At 37.9% G+C, this 18,742-nt stretch overlaps 1 protein-coding gene across 1 annotated transcript; it reads left to right on the top strand.

Annotated features, from left to right (window-relative positions):
• The first annotated feature begins 2,175 nt into the window (after positions 1-2,175).
• Positions 2,176-8,815, top strand: LOC110153656 (yippee-like 5). The gene is made up of 3 exons (XM_020917567.2): positions 2,176-2,256; positions 2,930-3,091; positions 4,558-8,815. The coding sequence occupies exons 2-3, from the start codon at positions 2,951-2,953 to the stop codon at positions 4,780-4,782; spliced, it is 366 nt and encodes a 121-aa protein (XP_020773226.1). The 5' UTR covers positions 2,176-2,256; positions 2,930-2,950; the 3' UTR covers positions 4,783-8,815.
• Positions 8,816-18,742: the final 9,927 nt, after the last annotated feature.

Raw genomic sequence — 18,742 nt, 5'->3', positions numbered from 1 at the left:
TGTCGCCATGGAGACAAGCAGATGTGTTCATGCTTTAACTCTTCATTTATTAAGGGAAAAAAAGGCTTCTTGTCTGAGCCCCTCTCGCTATAGGCCTAAAAATTAAGACAATAAACAATAATACTGAAACTAATTTATGCCACTGACACAAAAACCCTGAAGTAGAGTTATCCCCCAAAACTATTCTAAAGGTGTAATATTGTTAAACTACACAAACTGCAAAAAAATAAATAAATAAATAAACAGCAGAATGAAACAGTTATTATTAGTTATTTGTCTCTATAATGAGTCATAGAAGTTATTTATTCAACCCTCCACAGCTCAACTCTTTTCGTAGCACAAAAAAGTAACAAAAAGGTCCCCAATAGTACAAAGAAAAAGTACTAATGATAAATACAGATCCAGAAAAACTGCTTTTCCATCTGTCAATTATTGAACGATAATTCGATAGAGTAATTATCGCACAGACCTACCTCTTGCTACTTTGAATTATATGGAATATTCGTGGCCATTGGACTGGAGCTAGATCACGAGCAGTTTGAAGAACACAAACACCAGAGGCTGAATGAATAATAACATGTCTAATACCAAATTGTGGAATATTTTAAGCAAAATCAATAACACAGCAGGCCATCCACCAGAAAAGTTACTTAAGGCACTTTTAATTTGAAAAAAATATATATACATAATTATATACATTTAATTTGTATTATTCTATGTAAACAATGTGAATGTGTCCACACTCCTTTGGCAATGTGGCTCTCATCTGTAAGTGTTCTGTTTAGAAATGTGTTTAAAACTTTGTACAGAATCCTCAATAAATCACAAATACAATCGTAATCACAATGTTTGTTAGAAAAATTACCCTTAGATAATCTGCCAAAAATACACAACTGTATTTTAAATATTACATGGGCCATTTTATGAAGTATCTGCCCACTGTTACCTGATGTCACTTGCCCAGGGACTACACTAAATCTGCTCTGTGCAATTCATTTATTGTGCAGTATCATTGTCAAATAAATAAATAAACAGATAAACAGAGCTCACCAGTCTGGACACCAGACTAAGTTTGGGCTAGACTTGGAGATGCCTCTGGTCCAGTATAATTACATAACTTTACAACATGCAATCATTATTACAATCATGGGGTGATTGGGTCAGATTGTTTACATGACGGCTGATATGTTAATGTCAGATGGACGATTTTATGGCCTTGTCCTTGCTCTGCCCCACAGATAAACTTAACCCTTGGCATCAGGACAGTGTCGGAGCTCGGTCCTGATATAACCCGCAGAAGGCATTGTATCCTTTAACAGATAGGTCAGAGTGGAGATGGTCACCTGATAATGACCTCAGATAAGAGGAGGAGAGCAGTGGGCCCTCGGGCCTCATGTTACTTCAGTGTTTCTCAACCACGATCACCAGGGCTATTGATTATGAAGATGTTTGTGGTGGTAATATTTTTAAAGCAGACCTGTTTTGCAAAATCGAGTTTTCAAGACCATATTGTAAACTAAATGGTAGAAACAATATTGTGGCCATATTTTGGAAGATTTTCAAGACATTAATATTAATAAAACATCATAATATAATGGTAATAATCAACAATGTAAACTGCTTAATTTCAACAAGTTAAGAAGTACTCAGAGAGTAAAGGTTTTTTTTTCTTACTATGTGAGAAGGACTCTCTGAAGCCTGTGGTATCCAGGAAGCCTGTGGTATCCAGGAAGCCTGGCATCATGTCTCATGGCTGTAAAACAATAACAGTAAATATCATGGCATTTTGTACATTACAAGAACACTTTAATAACATTACACACTTACATTGAAAGTAAGATATGTGCCTAGTTAGACGGGCAGATTTTCTTAATTCAGAACTGGGACACAATACTGACACACTCGGGCGGTGTCGGCAATTTACTTAAATGCTCGTTTATTTGTTCTAATTAGCATTAAATGGGTTAATAAGTGAGTATTACACAAATAAATGTGATGCATTCTTTCCAAAAAGGCTTCCAAATGACGTTAAAGAATACCAAATTACTTTTTAAAAGGTGAACAGAGACACAAATAAACACAAACCAACATCTAAAACACAAACACTGCAGTTTCACAGCGGAGCAGACGTGAGTGCGCGCGGTGAGCACGTACGTGACGTAAGCGGATGTTGACGGCGCAGCGCAGATACACAACAGTCTGAGCACAGCTGAGAGGAACAACAAAAAGACACGACGATCACACAGCGAACCACAGGTAACTCTGTGTACGAGCTGCATCAGTGACACTGTTATGTCCGCGTCCTGGGCGTGTGTTGAGTCTGATCAGGGCAGATCCTCGTTTAAACACAAGTGTTTTTGATTCATTTCGCTCCTTTCTTCTCCACAGCCTGACAGTCTTGTTTTACCACTTAGCCCCAGAGCTAGCGCACTGCGGCGCTTTATTCGACGAGTAAACCCCACACGAACAGTCATGTTATACACTAAAAACACGCGTGATCGAACAATAAAGAAGGATCATTGTAGTTACTAATATGTTTAGTCTTAAAGTCAGTGTTTTGGCAAAGGGCTTTAAACGCTTTTAAAGCTCACCTGCCCCCTACTGTCACTCGGTCTCATGACAGGAACAAGAAGTGCTTTTGTAAACTGTTCAGAGAAAATTGTTTAACTTTACTTTATTATCTGTTCCAGTGCATTGTTTTTTGATATGTTAATACCCTCTAGATTAGTGTTGTCATGATACTATAATTTCTAGGATAAAATGTACTATGATCAACATTAAATTATAGTACTTTCTTTTCAATTACCATGTGGTCTAATATCTGTGTAATCACTTAGTCGTCTATGTGGGTTCCATAGTGGCCATGGGATTTGTAAGCAGTTTACTCCTTTCTCTTTTAGAATAATGCCATGTTGTTTCTATCTCCTAGTTTGTTCTGATCAGTCTAACCATGGGTCGGATCTTCTTGGACCACATCGGAGGCACGCGTCTGTTCTCCTGTGCCAACTGTGACACCATCCTGACCAACCGCTCCGAGCTCATCTCCACACGCTTCACCGGGGCTACGGGCAGAGCCTTTCTCTTCAACAAGGTATTACACCACACAGACATAACTTTACATAGGACTGGTGTGGATATGAGGTTTAGATCCCTGCGAACATGTGCTGAAATGTCCCTGTGTGTCAGAAGATTTCACCACCACCAGTACACACCCACTCTCTGTACTTACTGCGTTCTACAACTTAATTTTTTTAAGAGATGATATGTGTAGGATTCAGCAGCGTTGTGTAGTCATTTTGGTTAAAAAATGAAAACAAAATCCCTTGTTTGCCCATGATCTGCAGCATGTGGCTTTTTGTTGATGTCTACGGCAACGTTATCTCCAACTGGGCACCACAGTTTTCTGACACGGAAATCCGCAGACTTGTTTCTTTTATTAAGTTGTTTGAGATAAATATTGTAATTAAAAATGTCCTAGAACATAGAGAAAAATCCTGCGCACTGTTTTATTTGCAAATTGTGAGATTTATTAGGACAAACTGTGCAACATTCTGGCATTCTTTGTTTTTTTTTTGCCTGACGAAGGCCTAGTGCTGAAACATTGCTCGGTTTGTCTTAATAAATCTCACAATTTGCAAGTAAGAAGGTGTGTAGGAATTTTCTCTATGCTCTAGGGCTGCTCCCTCTCCTCCAACACACCCATCTCATGTAATTGATGTGCGAAGTTCTCATTCTTTTATATCGTTGATTTAAAATGTCCAAATTATAGCATAATGATCCACGGGTGTCATAGATTATAACTATAGAGCAGACACAAGCACAATATGTTTTCTTGAATTATTATTATTCTGTTTTATGATCTATGTTATAATGTTGTTTCCTCATCACAAACATACCTGGAGTTGTGTTTTGTTTAACACTGGGGTTTCTAACCTGTATCTCGAGTTCTACCAGTAGCTCTCCATCCTCTTCAAAGCAGCTCACCAAAGGATTTCTGAAATATATGTATTCTGAATAACTAAAACTTGATGAATTAAATACCTGTTATTATTGTATCTATCATTTTGTTGCCTGACTTTGTGCACTCATAAATAAATAATGGTTTATATTGTAGGTCACCCAAGGAAAAAGGTTTAAGACCCCTGTTTTATAGGCATCTAACTGTATCCAAAGGCTTGCCCTCTTTCTTATAATTGTCTCAGTTATTTGCGGCCACTAAAATGATTACGTCTCTGGCATTTTTGTTTTGTAAAGGTAGCTCACTGGAGGAAAAAGGTTGGAGACCCCTGGTTTAACACATAAACCCTACATATTTAGGCAGAATTCTTCTCGCAAACAGACAGATTTTGAGCTTTGGAGATGTAGACAGACAATTAGTAAAAGGTTACTCAGTGTGTGAATGAAACAAAACACAACTCCAGGTCTGTTTTTGAGGAGGTAACAGCATTCTAACATGACTTAAAGCTCACAGGAATCAGTTTTGCGTAACATAGGATCATTAAACATAGACACGTGCTCTGTTGCTTCTTGCGCATCTGTTCGCCCTCTTGTGTCCAGGTGGTGAATCTGCAGTACAGCGAGGTGCAGGACCGCGTGATGCTCACCGGCCGCCACATGGTGCGCGACGTCAGCTGTAAGAACTGCAACAGCAAACTGGGCTGGATCTACGAGTTCGCCACCGAGGATAGCCAGCGCTACAAGGAGGGCCGCGTCATCCTGGAGAGGGCGCTGGTGAGGGAGAGCGAGGGCTTCGAGGAGCACATACCGTCGGATAACTCCTGATTAAACCTGAGCCAGAGATTAACCCTGAGCCCGCCTGCCCCTCACTGTCCTGTAGGGTCGTCAAAAGTATCGAAAATCAGATATTAATCGATGCTTACAGGACAAAAATGAGCCTTTCCTGAATAGCTTTAGAATGATCTTGAGCTGTATCAGAACAAGTATAAGAGCACATAGACTAGTTTACGCCCATGGACCACTGTGGAACCTACCTGGACCACTGAGGGATTACACAGATGTAAGACCACATGGTAACATAAGAGAAAGTACTCAAATTTTATGTTGAAAATCCCATTCTATTGTATTCTCATCATGGTTTTGGAATCGGTATTGTGTATCGAGTTCCTTACACCAGCCTGGGACAGCCTTCAGTAAAAAGGACAAGATGAGGATTAAAAAACTAGAAAAAAAAAATCCATGACTAAAATAATGTCATGATACTTGAATTCTCTTTTCTATTGAGTTGCATATTTATTTGCAACAATACCAGCAATTTTTCCACAATGTAATGATTGTGAAATTGTGAAATTCGACATCCACGTTGTATAGTTGGATTTTTAAAAGATTGGTTTTCACAAGACACATTTAGAGTTTAGAGTCATAGTGACAAAAATCCTCTTCTAGGATCATCTTGGCTCACAAAGTTGCCCTCACCATTTTGTCGATCTCACCCTTAAATTGGAAATAAACACACATAAAGTCATTTTTTTCCCAGCTACTACATCATGTATATGGTGTTTTAATAGCATCACCTACTGGTCCTAGTCTTTTCTTGGCTACTTTAGTGCAAACTGGGTAAATTTGCAGCTTTCTTTTTTAAATTTTGTGTAAATTTTGGCATTTATGATACAAACTGTGAGGTCAGAGTTGCAGTCTATTTACCTGTTAGTAGGGATGCACGAATCCCCTACAGGTATCAGATATCGGTGCTGATTCTGAAACTTTTGCTAGATCAGATATTGGCTTCCAAATATGGGATCTGCAGATATTCTAGTTGGACAATAAGTAATTTGACTATTTACTGATTGTAATTGGCCCAAAAAGTCTCAGCATGTTTTAATTTTTATTGATACAAAGCTATTCTGTGGTTACTTGAGAGATAAATTACACATTTGGATCAATTCTGGGAAATTTTACTTTGTTTTAAAGAAATAAATTCTGTTTTCAGTCTCTGCTCTGGTATCTGTTGATATCGGGCATTGGCAAATGTGTAAAGCTGTAGTATCGAATCAGTATCGGATCTGAAAAAGCTGGATCAGTTCAAAATTATTACACTGTTCGCTGGCACTGCCTAGTTTAGCCGCTCTGTTTAAAACGCATTTACGGGTAGAGTTTAGGTGTTTAGTCTCACTTTAAACATCGTGTGTTTAAAAATCAATCCATTCAAACATCACAGAAAAGATAACATTCAACCAACTGCACTATTTTTTACAAGATATTGTACTTTTAGATATTTACAGGTGCACACAAACGTAGAGATTTAAGTGTGATGCCACTTCCAGGTCCATCAGCTATATTTAAAACAATAAACATTTTTACAATTTCTTCTTTTTTTTAGTGACAACACCTCTCACATTAAAAAAAGATTTCAGTTGTTTAAAATGTATAAAGGTTATAAACGTGGATCTATGGTTATAAATGACAAAAAGTGTACAAGAAGGGAGGTTGAAATAAGAAGCTAGGCTAGGCTAATTAGCAGTGACCAGCAGTTAGAGATATACACACTGGTAATCTTATAGTGTGCTATTTTTACAATTTACAAATTTTTTTGCGACATTATATCTCACTTAAAAAATGATTTCAGTTGCTTAAAACTAGCAAGATTATAAGCATAAATCTATGGTAATAAATCACAGAAAGTGCACAAAGGAAGTTGAAGTAGCTAGGCTAGGCTAGGCTAGGCTAAGCTAACGTTAGTAGTTAGAGAGATATACACACTGCTAATCATATTTTGTGCTAATTTTTACAATTTTCTCTTTTTTTAGGGACATCACATCTCACAGTAAAAAAAATAAATAAATCATTTGTTTAAAACTAGCAAGGTTATAAACACAGATCTATGTTTCTAACTGTGAAATGTATGAGGGAGGTTGAAGTAAGAAGCTAGGCTAGGCTAGGCTAGGCTAAGCTAACCTTAGCAGTGACCAGCAGTTAGAGAAAAATACACACTGGTAAACTTATATTGTGGTAGATTATTACTACATTATTTACATATTTCATAAATTTTTTGGTAAAGTATTTTTGAAAGATAATTAACTGTCTCCTGTTTGCTGAATAAGGAACAAAAACAAAACTAGGAAGGACCTGGAAATGACGTCATTTAACTTTATAGACTGATTTTAGTGACATTTGTGGCTTCACCGTGATTTTTGCTTTGTCGTGCTTCCGTAACGTGTGGTTCTATTGTACAAAGAGGCTCATTCACCACGCGCACTGGTTACTACCTACACTTTAGACTCGTTCAAATCCATCGCACAGAAAGATGTCATTTTGGTGTGAGATGAACAATTTATTTATAATGTCAGGAATTCCAAATATTTAACTGGATCTGGTGCAAATTGTGTTTGAAAATTAGAAAATGAAAACCTTAAGGAGGATAATTTTAGAAGAACAGTTATTTCTAAGTTCAAAATTCTTCTAAAATGTAATCAAATCCAGATTAATATTGTAAATTCTGGCATTTAAGTGTGATTATTGCAGTTATAATATGTAGTATCTTTTGCATTAAAAATGTTATATTTTCGACATGTGCCAATGTTTTGGTTCTCATCGGTATTTTCTGTCATGTGTCTACAATGCCCCAGTATTGATTATTGTTCCCCAAATGATAATACTTAATACTGTTAAGAGGGATATCAATGTGTTATTGATAATTAGAATGCAATAAGCACGGCAGGACTGAGGCTCCTAGCTTTACTAAACCACATATAATTAGCCTTAAAAATAAGTTTGAGCCTGTACTTATGTAATAAGTATTTGGTTCTTATAATCAACATTCTCATTATGTACAATACAATTCAGTCACATGGCATACACTTAAAGCTACACTATGTAACTTTTTGGCCAAAAAATAGACTGGTTGTTTTTATTGCACTGAAAAATATTATGAAACATGCATCTTTACTCTGAGCGGGCTTGCATCTCCACAGACCTGACTTTTATTTGGCCAGGAGGAGGACCTCCTGCTTGTTTCCATGGAAATGTTGTTCTTCTTGCTATAATTTTCCACACTATGGCATTAAAGTTATCCATTTCCATAGAGAATGTTCTTTATGGCTTAACTTTCAGTTTCCATGGAAACATGCAGGTGATGTGCCGCCTCCAGAAAGTTACTTAGTGTACCTTTAAAAACAAAAACAAAAAGGTTTGAATTTAAATTCTGTAGCTGGTGCAAGTTGACTTTGACAATGGGAGAATAACTGATATTTTGCAGTGATGTCAGTCTGGGGGTGTGTGCTACATGTATGTCTATGGTGGAATGTTCAGCCGTGTCCATGTTGACACAATGCACATATTTGCAAACACTGCCAAAACAAAAGAAAAAACACATTAACAACACATTTTCAGGCACCTGTGATCAATTCAAGCGTTCATGGTCCTGTTTAGTTTGATTTTCAACAAAAAAAGTAAGAGACTGAAAAACTGTGGGCTAACGCTAGCTAGCATATTAATAATACACATCAGCTCACCTGTTATAGCTGCAGCTAAATCAGTTCTTTATGGTCACAATTTATTAAAACAAAGCTCAGATTAAAGTCTAACTTGAGTAACAGAGCTTCAGACGGAGCAGTGCCTACAGTTAGCATCACACCCCCAGGGAATGTTGATAACATCAACTCCAATATATCAATGTTTTTTTTTGTTTTTATTTTATTTTTACATTGAAATGAGTGACTTGGTGTTGCTTTAATGATTGTTTTATGTACTATATGCTGTACTGTATCATTGATATTTCTTGAATTGAGTATTTTTCAGAATGTTCTGTTGAGACGCATCTTTGAACATATTTTCTAAATAAATATGAAACTTGACTAAATACTTGACTCATTGATGGAGTAGATTACTGCTTGTAAATTTAATCCAAAATCACAAAATGTATTTATTAGTTACATTATGAGCCTAAAAGCAACAAAAGGTGATTTAAAGATCATATATTATGCTAAATTGACTCTTGTGAGCTTCAAGTCATGATTTAATGTTGTTACCTCCTCAAAAACAAACATGGAGTTGTGTTTTTCATTCACACATGTTTGAGTAATCCTTTATTATTAGTCTGTTTAAAGGTCAAAATGCTCTGTTCCACCTTGTGATGTCATGAAGCGGTAGTTTTCAAGCTTCTTTTAGTTCAGTGGAAGATGTGAAGGTTTTTGTGGAGCACTTCCTGTATTACCACATGACATTATTTTTAGTCTGAGAGAAGAACTTAGTCTAAATATGCAGGGTTTGTGTGTTAAACATGTGTGAATGAAACAAAACACAACTCCACGTCTGTTTGTGATGAGAAAACAGCATTATATCAGATCACAAAATAGTGTAATGTGAGCCCTTTAAATGTAATTCTCCAATAGTAATCAAGCTAATAGTTATGTATGACTGGGACTGTAAAGGCCTAAACATTTTATAACAATTATTTCAATTACAAACATATTTAAACACTGTCACTTGAAGCCTCTAGATGGAGATAGAGCTGCATTTAAATCCACACAGGACTGGCATATGCTCCTTACCTGCAGTAAAGTGGAACTGAACTACAAACTTGGTGAATTTGCAGCTTTGTGTCAAAAACTCTGTCTGTACTTCCAGTGACCCCTGTAGTTTTAAGTACTATGTGACATCACTCAGCACTGTCATGATTACAGACAGAAGTTTCTCATGACTTACCCAGCGTTCGATTATCTTCCTACTCCCATTTGGACCAATGTGAAACAAATAATGAAAAAACAATAAATTACTTTTACTTATGTTTCCAACTTCTCTGTTCCTTTACTTTTCAGAAAAGTCAGAAAATAGAGTCCTGCGGTCACTTCTGTTGTGGCTTTTTGATGTGTTGTGGCTTTTTAACATGTCACGGCATATGCGTTTGTGTTGTGGCGTTTGTATTTGTTGCGGCGTTTGCATTAAAATAGAGTCCCGCGGTCATTTCCTTCGTGGCTTTTTTTGGTTTGTTGTGGCTTTTTGTTGTGTTGTCGCATTTGTATTTGTTGCGGCGTTTGCGTTTGTTGTGACCCCTCTCGGCTTCCGTACATTAGACATTCTCTCACACTGTAAGCTCCCCCTTTGCTTGAGTACACACGGCGACAGTGGATGAAAACAGAGTCGGGTCTCGTCTGTCTGTAACGGCTTTAAAATGTGCATTTGTCATAGGAAAAGTCAAAGGAGTCACAAGAAAGACTCTGGTGCCAGGTTACAGCATGAACTCTCATTTACGACGGTTGGTGGAAATACTGAGAGTTCTGTTTCAACGTACAGTACATAAATAAAGTCCCTGGGTCCCTGTTCCTACTTTGAGCATCGAATGGTGACTGCCAGGAACCACCACCAAGAACTGAAATGTGAAAATGTTACCTAATACCTCACAGGCCTATTGCTGGTGTAATGTAATCTGAGAATGTTTTGTACAGGAATGAACACATACAGACATAAAGCAATATACAGTAAATTCCCGGGTTGTTTTTAAAGACAACAGAGTTCTGAAGACGGCTTAGAGCTGAAAAATGTCAACAAGATAAACGCATCTCCTTCTGTACTGTATTTAAAATGAACCCAAGAAGTTAATGTACAAAAGAAAACAAAATGAGCATTTTTAGATCAGCGGCAGACCCAGTTTCATAATTTGTGTAGTATTTTCATTACTGAGATAAATATTCCTATTTTGTTTGATTTAACTTAACTATTTACTTAAAATGCATAGTTTTTCTGAATGGTTAACATGATTATTTGTTAATTATTTGCTTAAAAATAATTTGATCTATTTTACATTTTTTTTTCAGTTAATTATTGCTACTGTTAATCATAAGTTTACCAAAGTTATTTTCTTTTTTATATTATTTTGTAGGTGCACCATGGGAGTGTGGAGTGGAGCTAAACAGTTTTTTGACCTCCTTTTTGTATGTTTTGTATGTCCTCAGTTATATGTGAATACTCAGTAAAGAGTTTTAACTGCACTTCGATCACTCTTCGTGGATTTATTTCACTTTTGAGGCATTTTAAAATGTGGAACAAGGTGCACAAATCATCCATCTGTGACTACACAAATGTTTGGACCTTATACCAGCCATACAAACCAAACAGCTAATCACAATCAGTCATTTCAACTGCTGTTTTGTTGTTAAGAAAGACAGTTCACCCACATTGCCTAGTGTGTGTGTGTTAGTGGTGGTGGGAGGGGCCGATGGCACAAAGTCGCTTCCATCAGTCTGACCAAGGGCAGCTGTCCAATGGGCTCTATTCATGTTTACCGGAAGACGTTTGGAAACATGCGGCTGACGATTTCCAGTGTAGTTACCAACACTGGACATGTGATAAAACCGTGAATTCAGCAGCAGCAGCAGCAGCGTCTTCACAACCTGCCAAAGCTTGAGGGACAGGACTCTAATCACGTCTTCAGTGTCACTCACAGGCAGCTGGTTGGAACTGTTGATCTGCCAAACATAACGGAACACAACAATGACATCTTTTACGCAAATTAATAAGCAATTTATAAAAGGAAAACAAAAAGAATACAATGACATCAAGATGAAGAAAACCAGGTAATTTTCTCTATTTTCCCAGATTTTGTCAGAGTCAGACACAGCCCAAAGGAAGTCGTCATCCACATGTTTCCAAACATCTTCCAGTTTTGTGTCGTAAGCGTGAATACAGCTCATAGTATATACTGTTGCTTAACACAAATGAGTGTGGAGTGAATGAAAAATGCAATGTAAAGAGCTTTGGGTGTCTTGAAAGGCGCTCTGTATACTGTATAGGCACTGTATTATTGGGTTTAAAGGTCCCATATTACGCAAAATGGATTCTTGTGAGCTTTAAGCCATGTTATAAAGCTGTTACCTCATCAAAAACAGACCTGGGGTTGTGTTTTGTTTGATTAACCCTTTATTATTAGTCTGTCTACATCTCCAATGCTCAAAATGCTCTGTTCCACCTTGTGATGTCATGGTAGTTTTCAAGTTAACGGCTACCTTCAGCAGAGACTGGCAAATCCAGGGCTGAAATGATCCAAATGATTCTAGTGAAGGTGTGTGGAGTTTAAAAACACAGTTGAGCACTTCCTGTATTACCATATGACATCACAAGGTGGAACAGAGAGTTTTTCTGTTTGTTAATTACAACATATGAACTTAATTGCGGTCACAGTCCAGGTTATTTTTAGTGTTCTTCTGTTTAGACCGTTCACACTGACACATTTCACAAAGATGTGCAAAGATAAAAATGACATGTCCCTGTGTACTGTGACTGGAATGGGTGATGTCAGTGTTTTGCCAAGAGACACAACGTCAACATGTGGTCTGGCTGAGATTCTGACTGGTTATACCCTCTGGTTGAAAGGCAGGTGCTATGCCAACTATGACACCCATTATGAATTAATTTGTGGATTCACAGCTTAATAAATAATGTAATAAAGAAAAAAAAAAATATATATACATAACGTCAGTATACGTGTATATGTGCCATAGTTTGAAACTTTTAACACACATGAGAATACAGGTGGAAAACCTTTCAGCTGTTCAATCTGTAAGAAAACATTTAGACGAAAAAAGTAATCTTAAAGTACATATAAGACTACATACAGGTGAAAAAAATATGGCTATCCAGTCTGTGAGAAAATGTTCACCCCAAAAATTCATATTGAAGAACACATGAGAGTACACAGAGGTAAAAAAAAACATTTGGTTGTTCACGCTGCATAAAGTCGTATAGCCAAAAAACACTCTTTGAAGCTCACAAAAGAATGCATACAGGTGTGTAGTGACGATAACATAATAATTGCCAATAATGTAATAACTTTATTGGTTGTTAGAAGGTGAAAAAACATTCAGCTGTTCACTCTGTATGAAATTGTATAGATATAAAAATGCTCTTGAAGCTTACAAGAAAATGCATACAGATGAAAAACATTCAGCTGTTCAATCTGCAAGAAAGCTTTTACTCATTTCTCTAGACTCAAATGTCTTGAGAAAACACACACACGGGAGAATCATACTGCTGTTCAGTTTGTAAGAAAACATTTAGAGAAAGAGGTAATCTTAGTAGACACATGAAAACGCATATGGGTGAAAAACCATTCAGCTGTTTAGTGTATAAAAATAATTTATCCAAAGTTATCCTCATGAAGTACACACGAAAGAAAACTTTTAGCAAAAGGAATAGTCTTGAAGCACACAAAAGTATACAGACAATCGAAAAAAAACATTCAGCTGTTCAACCTGTGAAAAAGCTTTTATTCTTTCTCTGCACTCAAATATCCTGAGAAAACACACAGGCAAGAAACCTTCCAGCTGTTCTATCTGTAAGAAAATGCATAGAAGTAAAAAAAAAACAACAAAAAAACAAAAACAAAAAAAAAAACAATCAGCTGTTCAGTCTGTAAAAAGACGCCAGAAAGCTACACACAACTAAAAACACATTCGGCTTTACAGCTTTGCAACTATTCAGTCTGTCGCGCAGGTTTTACTTCAAACTCTAATCTGCAAAATCATCTGAAATGTCACACAGGAGAGAAACCTTACAGCTGTTCAATCTGTAAACAAACTTTTACTTGTTCTTCTAACCTCAAAATATCACAAGAGAAGAAATGCGTGCAGGAAAACTTACAGCTGTTCAGTATGTAATGCAGGATTTACCTCAAACTTTAAGACAAAAGTTCAAATGGGAAATATGAAGGTACAATTTGCTCTGTGGAGACTGCTCAAGATGAACGAACTACTGTTTTGATTTGTATTTAATTAATTCAAAATAAATTTTAAAAAGACAGCCAGGTTTAAATTCCCTCTTTACAAAACGATTGCAATTTCCTCTGTTCATCATCAGCAGAAATTGCATTATGCATACTTATTATGTACCATACATAAAGAATTAACTAAGAGTATATATACTGTGTACATTCTATGAACATATATGAGAATAAAGGTCTTCAAGTAACATACAACTATACAATAACTGTACAATACATTCAGATCTCAATTTGGTCAGTCGATTGGACCAGCAAGAAATGTTTTTGCCTTTTGTTCCAAGCATTCGAGCAGCACAAGGCTCCAGCTGAATGATTTCTCCGTAAGATAAGAGCCATTCTCTCACAGTCAGAGGTTGAACTGATTTCCGAAAGTATTAAAATCTTTTGGCAGCTGTAAAACCTGCTAGTGATAGACGACGGTCATTAATTGTCAGATTTAGTTTGGACATGTCGTCTAGCAAAAAAAAAAAACTCGTCGAGCAAAAGAAATTCGTGTTCATTTGTCATTGTGACATTTTCCCAAAATTGTGCCACCTCAGGGCTCTCCCAGACCATATGTAGAAATCAAAGTGTGGATTCTCTTTTGTTTTCATTGATGAATGATGTAATCTTTTTGGATATAAATAAGCTCTGTGAATAATTTTGTAATGAATCATCTGGTGATCGGGATTGAAGCGAAATGTTGGACCAAATATGGTTCCAGTCCCACTCGGAGTGAGCCCTCAATTCAGTTTTCCACAGCTGCTCAATAGGTAAAATTTTTTGTGAGCACTTGACAATTAGTTTATACAGTTCAGAAATCTTCCTACAACTGCTTTGTTCAGAATTGGATGTATTGAAATACTGAATTATTATTTTGAATCTACATCTGAATATTTCTGACCAGCCATAGTTTTAGATTTTTTGGGAAATTCTGAGTGTGAGCGCAGCCTCTAACTGCAGCTATAATTGTCAGATGATTCATTGTGTTTCGGTGCTATTTTGGTGTTTAATCCCTTTGTTCCGTCACCACAGGAGAGCCGGGGTAGAATATAGACGCTCCTCCCCTCCGCCCGTACAGAGAAGTGACATCGTTCTGTCAGCGGAGGAAAATAGCTTTCCACGCTACGGCTTTCCACTGACATCACTCCTCATCCCGTTGCTAGGAGATGGCCCAGTCAACAAGTGTTACTATGACGACAGCAGCTCCTGACCTTTTTGGGGGCGGATGCTAAAACGCGGGATAAAGCGGATCGGGCTAAAGTGCTGTTGTGTTGTGACTCAAGTGTTATGTTTAAGGAAGTTTTAAACACCAAAACACCAAAAGGAATGTGAAAAAGAAACATCAGGGAGACTCACCAGAACACAAAAAGATAAAGCAGAACAGGAAAACCTAAAATCCGCCATATCGGATCACTATATTACATATTGAACCGTATCGAATCAATTTGAAGTATATTATATCGAACCGAAAGCTCACCGTATCGAGATACTGTATCGTATCGGCAACTTCTTAATGATACCCAGCTCTACTACAGACGCTGATCTTAAGACTACGTGTTCAGTGCCACGGCAGACAGACACATTTCAAGGACAAAACTGGATGCATTGGTGTCACCAATTAAAATTTTAATAATCCGATGATAAAACATTTAAAATTACACCTGCGCCTGTTTTAAAAGGGGTTATATCGCAAAGTTTTCTGATCTAGCGTGTTATAATGTGCAGGAGTTTCATCATCATAAACATCCCTGGACTTGTGTTTTGTCTCTTGTCTCCTGCAGGTGTCCAGATGCCCTCCCTGAGTCCTGGTCCAGGTCTGAAGCAGGAAATCCAGAAGAAGAACAGCTGCAAGTGTGAGTTGAGCCTCAAACACTTACACCATTTTAAAGGCGTGATTTAGTTGTAGTAGTTATGCAGATGACAAAAATGATTATAAAGTGTAGTTTACTGCTTCTGGTCTGTATTCCCATCATCACTGGGTCTGTTATCTGCAAACAAATGCTAAAAAAAAAATCTCTTTCATGATGTAAAGTGTTGCTTAGGCCTGTCACGGTAACACTTTTTGAAGCACAATGGATTGACAGTGTGATTAAGTTGCCTGAACTGCAACAAATAAGTAAAAGAAAGAAGCAAAAATTACCCATATAGATCCAACCTTTCATGTTACACCAAAAATATTTTTAAAAATCCAAATCTCCCAGCTTTTACAAACAAATAATACACACGATAAATACTGAGCGTCAAAATATATAGTTCAATCTTTCATATTGAATGATAAGTGTCTGCAGAGTGATTATTGTGATAAGTCTAGTGCTGCTCAGGAAAAAGACAAAAAATGATATGAAACTTGTGTCAAAATTTGCAACCGAATTTTCAAAAAGAAACCCAAAATTGCTATAAACAAGCTGACTGACCCATGTGGGAGAAGTAGGCCTGACCGCATCTGAGCAGTCTGTAGTCTGAATGGCCAGGTTTGTAATGCTTGAGGGACTTCAGATACTATTCGACTTGAAGTAAATGTCCTTTTACGATTGTGTCAGTAGGATTTTAGTAATTACGCTGTAGTTTCTTAAGGTCAGAGTTCTGATCATGAGAAACTAAAACAATATCATTGTTACTGCTGGCCTATAAAAATAGAAGCTCCAGAGAGCGAAAATTTGTCACCGAAATTCAGGATTTTCAAAAGGATTATTTTAAAATCAATAACTCATCTGGCAACCCTGGGCTGGAGGGACTGTTTCCTCCGGACGAGGTGGAGGAAGTGTGTGTCACTCTGCTCTCTCCACAGTCCAGCCAAGTAGAAGAAAATAAATGGAAAGTAAATGAGGCAAGCAAAGCATACAGGCGTAACTTCATGTGACCCTCATGTTTGTGGTTTATTTCCAGGTGTGTACCTGAGTCCAGTGCTGTGTGTGTGAAGACAGAAGAGTCCTCACTGCTTCAACAAATTGAGTTAAAAAAAGAGGAAACACGGAGAGACAAGAGCCCAGAGCTGCATGCCCCCTCAGAGACTGAAGAGGACCTGGAGCACTCCTATGACACGGACAGTGATGAAGACTGGACAGCTCCACTCAGCTGTTCAGATGCACACATGGACACAGAGGCTGAAGGAGAATACTACGACCACGTCCAGATCAGAGCCAGAAGCAGCGCTGCACAGGACGTAGGTCTAGTCACTGTGAAGAATGGAGACATGTCAGGAACAGCTGAAGGAGCTAAAGAGAAGAAGCACCAGTGCTATAACTGTAAAAAGAGATTTGGGACTAAATATGATTCAAACAGACACATGAAAAGATACACAGGAGACAACCCTTACAGCTGTTCAGTCTGTACGAAAACATTTTGCCAACGTTCAACACTTCGAGTACACAGGAGAAAACATACAGATGGAAAACCAATCAGCTGTTCAGTCTGTACAAGAACATATCCCGAAATGGTGACCTTATAGCACACATGAGGACACACACACAGGAGAAAAACCTTACAGCTGTTCAGTCTGTAAGAAATCTTTTTACAGAAATTCAACACTTCGAACGCACATGAGAATACACACAGGTGAGAAACCATTCAGCTGTTCAGTCTGTTAAAAAACATATACTAAAAACAGTGACCTCGTGGTGCACATGAGAAAACACACAGGAGACAAACCTTACAGTTGTTCAGTCTGTATGACAACATTTTGCAGAAATTCAACACTTGGGTCTCACATGAGAATACACACAGGTGAGAAACCATTCAGCTGTTCAGTGTGTACGAAAACATTTAGCCATCAGTATACTCTCGAAACACACTTGAGATCACACGCAGTTCAAAAAAAAAGTCAGCTACAGTGAGAAGGAATTTATTCCAAAGAATGATCATGCAGAGGACACAGAAGACAAACCTTACAGCTGTTCAGTCTGTAAGAAAACATTTTACTATTGTTCAAAGCTTAAAGTACACATGAGAATACAGGCGAAAAACCATTCAGCTGTTCAGTGTGTCAGAAAATGTTTAACCGCAAAAGTTATCTCACAGTACGTGTATGCACACAGGGGAGAAAACATTCAGCTGTTCAGTCTGTAAGAAAACGTTTAGTCAAAAAATCTCTCTTCAAGATCACATGAGAGTGCACAAAGGAGAGAAACCATTCAGCTACTCAAGGTGTAAAAAAGCCTTTTCTCATTCTTCCAGCCTCAGGTATCATAAGAGCACATGAGCGAGAGAAACCTTACATCTGTTCAGTCTGTAAAACAGGATTTACCTCCAGTTTGAGTCTCAAAGTTCATCTGAGAGGGCACACAGGAGCGACGGAGGAAGGTGAAATACAGACTGAGCACAACGAGGGACACAAACTACCTCTGGGGCACAGTGACGGGGTTGGCACCCTAAACGAGTGCGGGAAGGAAACATCAGGGAGACTCACCAGAATACAAAAAGACAAAGCAGAGCAGGAAAACCTAAACTCCGCCATTTCAGAGCACTGTAAATGAAATAACCACATTCTGGATTAGGACAGGCCTCAGGTCATTGGATCTGAAAACAACAAATCCAAACGCTGGATCAGGGAGGTCAGTGAAATCAGGAAACGAGGCACAGACAGCTTCAATTTTGATGACGGAGCGTTCCTCCTTTCACACACCTGGGACACCCTCCTCCAGAGAACACAAAATGTTCACTGCAAACTCAGGATGATTCTTAGGCAGCAAAATTTTCCTTTTTCGTCCTTCCTGTGTATCAGTCCTGCCCATCACCTTCACCGTTCACTATTTTTCAATTCCGTTGGGAAGGGAAACAGTTTGAATGGAGGTTTGCAGTCACACAGATCTGATTCCCTTTTGCATTTATGGAGTTCGCAAACTTCCGAAGCCCGTTTTCCACTGTTAGGACATCCAACAACCACACAATTACGACGTCTGAACCCCATAACCAAAATTTGACAATATCAGAACCAGAAACAAAAGCGATATGGTTCAAAAGACTTGAAAAGATCAGCTTTGACAATAGACGCATCCCACTGTGAAATCAAACATGGCGGTTTGAGGCTCACTT

This window comes from Boleophthalmus pectinirostris, unplaced genomic scaffold (genome assembly GCF_026225935.1).
Source record: "Boleophthalmus pectinirostris isolate CB_2022bp ecotype Guang Dong unplaced genomic scaffold, ASM2622593v1 HiC_scaffold_10, whole genome shotgun sequence".
In the NCBI taxonomy this organism is placed as follows: domain Eukaryota; kingdom Metazoa; phylum Chordata; class Actinopteri; order Gobiiformes; family Gobiidae; genus Boleophthalmus; species Boleophthalmus pectinirostris.
Note: the sequence above shows the minus strand (reverse complement) of the source record. Positions and strands in the feature narration are given on the sequence as shown.